Below are 9,565 nucleotides of genomic sequence, written 5' to 3'. Positions count from 1 at the left end.
GGAGAGACTGTGTCTCTCGACTGGTCTGGGAACGCATGGGGATCCCCCCCGTACGAGCTGGAAGAAGTAGCTTGGGAGAGGGAAGTCTAGGCTTCTCTTCTTAGGCTGCTGCCCCCGCGACCTGACCCCAGATAAGCGGTAGAGGATGGATGGATGGATGGATGGATGGATGGACGGACGGACGGACGGACGGACGGGCGGGCGGACAGATGGATTGATGGATGGATGGAATTGTTCATATTTACTGCACTAATACTATACAAAGTAATGCATTTTATAGTAAAGAAAAGGTGTAAAAGCGAGCTACTCGGGTACTAAATATATTTATAAATCTAAAAAGACAGAAGTAAAGAATGTGTTGGATGTTCAGTGCTATGTATGTCCAGGGTTCATAATCTCATCAGTACTTCACTTCAGTAATGACGGCCTCATAGTGACCTTCTCATAATGAGATCCTGGGGGGAAAAGTACAGGTATGAAATCAAAGCGTCTTTGTCAAGGGGGTCTCGTATCGCCAATGCGAGCAAATGAAGGTGTCCCAGTTTGTCTGGGGTCAGTTTGTACCATTCTGTTGTGATCACCCTCAGATGAGTGTAAGGTTACACCAGCAGCGGCACCTGCCCGGAATCAGCAATCCCATGTCGTACATTTGTTCTGGACTCTACCCTGACACTGAGGAGCACTTCAGAACTAACTTTTCTCTTTTTTAAAAATCATTTTTTTCTGTACAGCTGTACTCATCAGTTACAGTATAGAATATCAGTGTTACTATTCTGATATTGCAATGTATGCTGGGTAATACATTAACTGCTCAAGCAGGGCTGGACAGATATAAATTGGTGTTTCTTTTTTTGCCTAACTTACGGTAATGATTAATGGACAATATTAGAAACTGAGTCAGTGCATCAGAAAAATATGTGAATGTACACTTTACTGTTCACATACTGGTATATATAAAGAGTTAGTTAGACAACAAAATATGGAAAGTGAAAGATTTCAAAGAAATTCAAAATCCTAACTTCATCTGTCTATAAACAAGTCTGGGAGAAAGCATTAAGACCCACTATCCCTTTTTTTTAACATGGATAAATTGGATCTCACTAAAATACAGTTCTGATATCCTCTAGACCTCTAAAGATGGATGATTTTACTATGTCTTCCTCTCTTGCTACCTACGAGCTGTGTATATCATATAAAATCTCCCCTGAAGATATGTTAATCAACTTGTCCTGGGAGTCATAGACCTACTACTGATCTCCATTTGAAAAAAAATAGGTGCTTGGCTATTTCAGTTTATTTTGTGTAGGTGATGTAAGTTTATACCTTGAACATACCTTAATGGCCATCCCCCATCCTCTACCAGGCACTTTCAGCTTTACATGTGGTGTGGGCAAAGCAATCTTTGATTTTTATTGCAGAGTAGGATTTTTTAAATCTTTTTTTTCTCAAATCTGTCGATGTATTTTAACCTGAAGAGATAGTCAGGGTTTTTGGGTTGTGTCGGTCGTTGTCCTGCAGGGGGTGGTGTGGGGCACAATTGGTGGCAGCTGGCCACCAATTGTGCCAGCTGCAGGCGCACCTGTAGGCAATTTACATCGTGCTGCCTATTTAAGCAGGTTGTGCCTGCCTGTCAGTGCCAGGGTGTCTGTTTGTGTTGTGTGGGTGTTCTGTCAGTCTTGTCAGTGTGTCTGTTGGTCTTCCTCGTCGTGTTCTGTGTTTCCTGGAGGGCCGCTCCAGCTTCGTGTCACCTGGAGGGCCGCCCCTGTTCCCTGCGCCCTGGAGGGCCGCTCCAGCTTTGTGTCTCCTGGAGGGCAGCCCCCTGTTCCCTGCGCCCTGGAGGGCTGCCCTCGTGTGCTCCGCAGCCCTAGAGGACTGCCACCGTGTTCCCCGTGTGCTCCGCAGCCCTGGAGGGCTGCCCTCGTGTTCCTCATGTGCTCCGTGTTCCTCGTGTTCTTTGTGTGCCCCCTCCCCCTGTAAATAAAGCTTGTTTGACCATTTTACCACTGTGTCCTGGCCTGCGTTCGGGTCCTAGTCAACCCGCCCGTGACAGATCTTCGATCCAGGTTTGTTTAGTGCAGCTCTGATTCTGCCTATTTTCCCTGTGCAGATGATTGTGTTTTGTTGGTCCCCCTTTTTTGTTAGGATATTCAGATTACATCAATTTCTGTTGATTAGGTAATGATTAATTAACACTCATTCACTTGTTATGGATATGTTTTAGCAAGTACTTTGCTCAATTCATGCTGAATCCTGACCCAAAGAGGTGGCGCGTCTGTGTTGTGCCATTCTTCTGTGGAGAGGTTGTTTGGTTTCCCCAATGTACAGTTCCTTGCATTTCTCCTGGCACTGTATAGCATAAACAACATTACTTTGTTTAGGTCTTGGTGTCTTGTCCTTTGGGTGTACTAGCCTCTTTCTGAGAGGATTCAGCAGTCCACTTACACTTAAAGGAGAGTGGGCACTCCTTCGAGGACAGCCAGGTAAGGATACTGGCCAGAGAAGACCGCTGGTTTGAAAGGGGTGTCAAGGAAGCTATCCATGTCAAATTGGAAAAACCATCCTTAAACAGAGGTGGTGGCCTGAAGCACTTCCTATCACCCACTTACAATGCAGTCCTCCACTCCTTCCAACAGCAAAACAAACATTCACACCATTCCAGGAGACCCAGTGACTCACCACCATGTGATCCAGCAGACAAAGGGGAGACACCTCAACAGAAACGAGGTGAACGACCCGACCAACGACCCTGCTAACGACTCTCAGGTGACCACCTAGATCATTAGCATGCAAATGGTCCACAGGGGCTATATATTTTCAAGCTCTCTCCCCAGCGATTTCAGAACTGAAGAAGCCTTCTGGATAGAAGGCGAAACGTCTTCAAGAGAAGAAACCCAGTCCAGTTGACATAGAAAACTACCTTGGATACAATGACCTGGATGATTGAGAATCTACACAGACATTCAATTGTTATATAATACATATTAAAATAATAATAATATATTAACTTATAAATGCAGATATAGGAATTATTTATACAATATCTTCCCAAGGCAGCAGTCTATCTTCTATTGTCGGATTTTTTTTAAAGTACATTTCTTTACAGTGTATGATGAAAATCATATGTTGATCTTTTTTACCTTTTCTCCCTCCAAGTTTAAAAAAGCAACTTCGTTGTGCTTCTAAAATTGGATTAGCTCTTGTAAGCAGTGAGGGATATCAGTGCTCACTGTTTTTTTTTTTCCCTTTTTAAATCTGCTGCTGAAATATCGGTATAACTCAGATCCAATTTAAATGCCTTGCATAGTTAGCTTAGCTTAGCATTTCTTCATCAAGTCTACTTGTACAAACAAATCTAGGTTCCAAATGCCGATCAACCAATCATTCTGTCATCCGTGGTAAGCACCTACCAGTGTTTTAACTAAGGAATATGCTACATTGTTGTTGTCCCCCCATAACAACATTTCCATATGGACTTATTCAAACATGTAGATGAAATGATACATCATCTGTTTTTTAGCATCCTTCTAATGACATGGCAGTTGTTTTCGGTGTGGGTGAGTCATTATAGGTCAAACAAGCAGGCATGGCCTCTGTGTAATACATTTGCCTCCAGCCATTGGATATGGTTGTCATATTTGTGTGTTCTGCCATCTGAATCTTTCATTGTGTGGTGAGAATATGATAGACCAATGTTGGTTGTCAGTAATCAGCGGTTAAAGTAGAAATATCTATTGAAGGATGTTATAGTTCAATGTCATGACAGTGTGTACAGGACAGACTGATTCTTCTTTGGCCCTGTGTTGCACACATGTTTCCTACTTATGCATTTAGTGCATTAAGTATCCTATATATACAGGATAGCTGGATAAAAGACCCTTTATATGTTGAAAGCATTGACGATGTAATTCCTGTGTTACAGTCCTGTTGCATTAAGAAGCCTGAGGATCGTTATAATTTAACACCTCTGCCACAGACCATGTCCATCTGAGAATTACATAACAAATGTGAGTCAGGCCTCAGACTGTCACCAAATATTGTTCTATGTAGTGCAGCCCAAAAAAACATTTATATATTTTGTATCCAGCCCTGAAATATATCATAATCAACTTTCCCTGAATTCATTCCAAGGAAAGGTAATTGTTTGCGACTCACAAGAGCTAATTGCTTCATGAGTCAATGAGCAGCACAAGAATTCAGGGGCATGGTGACTTGCTGCAGGCAAAAAAAGGACATTACACTGAAAAAGATTGTGACATGCTTCTGGTTCTTTTCAGAGAAGAAATGCCCAAAGACGTTCCTCCCCCTGCTTGCTCCATCATGGCGAAAATTCTGACCTGGTTTTAGTCAAGGGCTTTTACAGCTGAGCTATTGCTCTGCTCAATCGATCCCGCGTACTGAAGTTTCACCTCACCCAAGACCCCAAGTGCCCTGCAGATCTTAGGAGAATGTGTGTGTGTGTGTGTGTGTGTGTGTGTGTGTGCGTGCGTGCGTGCGTGTGTGCTTGCGTGTTACTGTGTGTTTGTGGTGTACTGGGGTTGAGGAAACCCTTTTCTATAGCTTCCCAAAATAGAGCTGAGAGCAGCTGCAGAAGGGAGGGGGAAATCAGAGACATCAAAGTGTCTGCCGTCAACTGCCTGCTCTGATCATATAGCACTATTAGTGTTCTGGGTACGAAGGTTAGACATTGTTTTGTGCATGTGTGTGTTTGTGTGTGTGTGTGTGTGCGCGCGCGTGTGTCTCTACTACACTCATTCGACAGCATCAGCCTGGCCATTATTTTCCCTAGCAGAAGTCCCTGATGATACTTGTGAAATACTGTCCACTTTTTAGTTTTTTTCCCCTCCCCTCTTTGCATTATTAGTCTGCATTTGAATGACAAACAGCCAGATGGAATACAAATACTGACATTTCCTGCAATCATCTATGAGGAGCCCCACACCTCAGGGGCAAAGAGAGCAGTTTACAAGAACTTTCAGTAGACTTCTGCTTTGCAGATGAGATAGCTGTGTTCAGGAGAGTAAAGTCATATTTTGAATTTAAGCATGTCTCTGAGTACCTTTAAAAATTGTGTAAAGAACAACTTTTAAAAGATTTTTAGAACTCAGTAGAAATATCCAAACACATGTTATATTATTATATTACAATTATTATATTATATATTATTATATTATTACTATAATATATTATTATATTATATTATATTATTATTTAACATTATATAAAGGGTCGTTGAGGTGAGGTTTTATGTACAGCCTATTATTTAAAGAAGGGGTGCTCACATTTTTTTCAGCATGCGAGCTACTTACAAAATGACCAAGTCAAAGTGATCTACCCACCACAAAAATGAAAACCATCTAATTTTCAAAAATATTGAGGATTCTTTGTATGTACAATGTATGTTGATGTACCTTGCATAACCAAATGAGCCAATTTTGCAAAACACACATAATAATTAACTATTAACATTTTTTTGTAATTGCCTGTGTTTACTTTAATGACTTGCACTGAATTGAATTAGCCAGGGATGCATAGTCCGGACAGTAGCTGTTGACAGCCAGTCTCAAGCACACTTCCAGATGTTCATCAGTCATGGTGGAACGTATTTGGAGTTAATAATCTTCATGTACTTAATAATCTTCTACGCACTTCGAAAATGACATCGTGAAAAATAGTCCACCTCCCATTCCGTATGAAAGTGATATGTTTTTGTCTTCTTACTTGGTCCCGCTCCCTCATTCATTTTGATGACCATAAGCTTTAGCGAGGGCTTAAAATCAGAGGTAATTCGCTTAATCGCTTAGCGCTTCTGACTGGTTGCCCTGTATGTCAATCAAGTAATGGGATTGATGATAGGCTGACATCGTAAATTCTGCTGCACTTAGCGCCGTTGTTTGCGCTTGATTTGTCGCCTGAATGTCAAATTCAGTTGTCATCTAACTGGCTGCCCTGTATATAAATCAAGTGATGGGATAAATGATGGGCTGATATTTTTTAATGCCACGCCGCGATCGATCAGTACTAGCTCCGCGATCGACGTAGATCGCGATCGACGTAATGAGCACCCCTGATTTAAAGTCTACCCTGTCAACCTAACACCTGCTCATATTGATCTTTCCAAGTGAAGCCAGTCGACAAGGATGCCTGAAGCAAAGGCGCCACCTCTTGTAGTTACTGCGCAAGTACATGGCTATTTACGCCTAATCCAGAAATCAACGTCTTTGTTAATAATAACAATTAATATTCTTATTTACTTAAGCAAAATATTGAATATTGTGAAAGTGGGGTAGCTACAATTTACAATGAGAAATTTACAGGACAGGAACTATCTGAATATTTAATCTACGGAAGACATTTAGCGGGGACAGGCATACTTGTGAACAGTTCCGGGTAAGAGACTGTTGGCTAGTTGTAGCTGGAATCTCCACTCTCCTTTCTAGGGCAGAGTGGTAAGACCTATTATTGGACTTCTGTGTAACATGTCTCTATCTTGTCATATTTTCGTTTCAATTAAATTTTAAACGCTAAAGAAAATTTAAAGACATTTTTTTTCGTTCGTTTATAACGAGCTAGCTTGTTAGCCAGTGCAAGCTAACACTAACCGTTAACTGGAAAGCGTTTTGCTTTCACGAAGTTCATAAAAAAACAACTCAGATTTGTAGTAATGTTGATTTTAACGTTTCCTATATCAAATTCATCTGTCAGTTATGATTAATTGTGAATTGTAATGTTACCTCGGTAAGATCGTAATTATAGTATATTGTAGTGGGTTTCCACGAGTTATTTTGTTTAAGTCCACATTTTACAATCTATATCTATATGCGCTAATTAACTGTGTATTCCTTTCAGGTTCAACAAAATAAAAATAATGGGTGAGTAATCATAAATATTCTGCATATGAATGTGTTCGGAAAATTTATGACATACATTTTAACATCCATTTCTGCTCCTGCTGTAGTGGATGCTCGCATCATGCTGGTTACAGAAACTATTAACATTTCTCTAAACTCACTAAACAGCTTCATTGGGTCTTGAGCATTTATTTTATATGTTCGAAAACATCAGATTTTATTATTCAACAGATGGAGAGGAGAGAATCTACGGTGGCTGTGAAGGACCAGATGCCATGTATGTGAAGTTGATCTCTTCAGATGGCCATGAATTTATTGTCAAAAGAGAACACGCTTTGACTTCTGGCACTATTAAAGCCATGCTGAGTGGGCCAGGTGAGGATAAGACAAGTTATAGTGATTAGCTGGATCTTTTTCTTGCATTAAATATTATTGTGTCTTAGTTTGTTCTCAATTGCTTAAACTCACAGTAAAGTCATATATGGTGAACTCCAGCAACTGTCCATTATCCATTACAGCCCCACTTTATTAAAATGTAAATAATTTCATGACATAATTTAACTTTTTTGTACAACAACAAGCACACTGTATGTGTTATATAGTCAGTCAAACCCCAGCAGATGAAATGGTAAATCTTATCAGAGAGATTTATGACTTTGTGTCATAAAGTAGTGAGAAAAAAATATAGGAAATCAAGCATTAGTGCAAGAAGTTGGACCCAAGCTTTAACATTCAACATTTTAACTTTAAGGGTGTTGAAGAGTTAAGTTGTAAAATGTATTCCTATCATATCTACCCACAGGTCAGTTTGCTGAGAATGAAACCAATGAAGTAAACTTCAGGGAGATTCCATCTCATGTTCTATCCAAGGTCTGCATGTACTTCACCTACAAGGTCCGTTACACCAACAGCTCTACAGAAATACCCGAATTCCCAATTGCTCCGGAGATTGCCCTGGAACTGCTCATGGCTGCAAACTTTTTGGATTGCTAAATTTACAGACAAAATATTGGAGCTCCAACACATTTAGACATTTTTTTCTTATTTGCTTTTGCCATTATATGAACCCTTTTTCTTTGCACCTGGCTTACAGTCATTATTTTATTAGCATTAAAATATTTTGTTTTAATGTGATGAATAAGTATGGCAGTGTGCATTGAAGTACACTAGAATAAAAATGGCCCCCACCATCCTGCATACATATTTCTTCACCTCTCCAGCCTAATAAACAGATGCTTGGTGAGAACTGTTGTAGTTGCATTCTTATTCAGAATGAAGTACACATTACTTAAGTAAGCACATTCACCTAAGCTCTATGTGGCTTTATGGCAAGTGTGTTCAAAATACTGAATCTTGTCATAATGAATGGTTATTCTTTCTACTAATAAATGGGAAACATAAGTGCTGTCCTGGTACTTGACTTCATAGTCACCTATTCAGGTTTACTTTAGCTGTATGCAATAATCTGATAGAATTCAGTCTTTATTTTACCAAGCGTTTTATACCATGTGCATTTTAAATAGTAATATCACTTGAATGCTATCAAAGACTGTATTGGGTTTGGTTGATTAAACAAGCAAAATGATAATATAAAAATTTTACTTGTAGTGAAAATTGAGTTTACAGTATCAGTCATTGCAAAAGGATTTGTTTTCCTGTTATTTTTGAAAAAGCCATGTGCCATATTGGGTAGAGTTCAGATTATCTTTATTTTCCCTCAAAAGAAACTCACGGAATTATACTTGCTGTCCCACGCAGCAATGCCACAACTGGGAGAAATGTGGGAAAGAGGTTAAGGTTAGAGCGTCATCTACTGGTAGAAAGAGCTAAAACGTTTTTTTAAAAAGCAGAACATCCGACCAACACGTCGAGTCCACGAGATCAAACGGTAAACACGACGATTTGGGGGACTTTGACCTTTGATCTTCCAATGATTGTGGACCCATGTCATTGCCAAGGGGCTTGCGCTACTAATTAGGAAGTCTATCCGTGCGCATTATTTCTCTAATTGTATAATCCATAATCTGCCTCAACCAGCAATCCTTCCACCGAGACTAACCCTCCCTTTGACCTAGCACGCAAGAAGAATGGCTGCAAGAATAAAAAAATTTAAAAAGTGTAGTTGAAAAAGTCTTTACATTACACCAATGGCATTTAAAGGGTTTAAAATGGCCATCACAAAAACCTTTTAAAAAAAAGTCTCACTCAATTCTGAATAATTCGATATTACCAACTTGGTAATACCAAGGAAGTAAGGACAATGTTGATCTGTGACGTCACACTCCAGCTGAATTGTTTTCTTCTGTCACAACTTTGAATCACGTGACTGACTGACGTGACGTACAGTCCTTCCGTCTGAGCCGTTGCGGTGGGGGTTTCCATCATGGCGTCGATGCAGGTAAGAGTACAATCACTAGTGACTGCATTTTACTAATTTGGCCGAACACCAGTCTGATATTTTCCAGTAGAATTGTCAGCTAGTTCACTTTTGTACAGGTTTAGATTGTAAGTGGGGATGACAGTGGAGCAAAAGGGATGAAATCACTCCTTGCTGGCTCACCGTTGCGTTCGAGCTTTGCTTCGCGACACAACCCGTCAACAGCCAAAGTCAAAGCGACCATCTGAGCCGTCTGAGGCAATGCGAGCTGACGTGCGGTGGTCTTGTGTTTTTCCTCAATAACTTTTTGAATGGTAGCTGTGACGTCGCAGTTCCCTTG

General features: G+C 40.3%; 2 protein-coding genes across 3 annotated transcripts in view; both read left to right on the top strand.

Annotated features, from left to right (window-relative positions):
* Positions 1-6,271: 6,271 nt before the first annotated feature.
* eloc (elongin C) lies at positions 6,272-8,094 on the top strand. Of its 2 annotated transcripts, none has more exons than XM_011618500.2 (4): positions 6,272-6,387; positions 6,847-6,869; positions 7,080-7,223; positions 7,651-8,094. In XM_011618500.2, the coding sequence occupies exons 2-4, from the start codon at positions 6,866-6,868 to the stop codon at positions 7,839-7,841; spliced, it is 339 nt and encodes a 112-aa protein (XP_011616802.1). In that variant the 5' UTR covers positions 6,272-6,387; positions 6,847-6,865; the 3' UTR covers positions 7,842-8,094. The 2 variants fall into 2 exon arrangements, with proteins under 2 accessions (XP_011616802.1, XP_003977405.1); XM_003977356.3 differs by having other exon boundaries at positions 6,327-6,446.
* Positions 8,095-9,144: 1,050 nt separating this feature from the next.
* The window catches only part of ube2wb (ubiquitin conjugating enzyme E2 Wb), a 9,014-nt gene continuing 8,593 nt past the window's right edge, over positions 9,145-9,565 (top strand). Inside the window, exon 1 of the mRNA XM_003977348.3 lies at positions 9,145-9,246. Within this exon, the coding sequence (XP_003977397.3) occupies positions 9,232-9,246 (15 nt within the window). The 5' untranslated portion in view covers positions 9,145-9,231. The remainder of the gene's footprint in view (positions 9,247-9,565) is intronic.

This window comes from Takifugu rubripes, chromosome 10 (genome assembly GCF_901000725.2).
Source record: "Takifugu rubripes chromosome 10, fTakRub1.2, whole genome shotgun sequence".
In the NCBI taxonomy this organism is placed as follows: domain Eukaryota; kingdom Metazoa; phylum Chordata; class Actinopteri; order Tetraodontiformes; family Tetraodontidae; genus Takifugu; species Takifugu rubripes.
This window is presented reverse-complemented; position numbering and strand designations above follow the sequence as displayed.

Excerpts from the sequence above, each read along its gene's own strand:
- eloc (XM_011618500.2), top strand. Across the intron at positions 7,224-7,650 it reads AGCCATGCTGAGTGGGCCAG|GTCAGTTTGCTGAGAATGAA; the intron begins GTGAGGATAAGA and ends ATCTACCCACAG.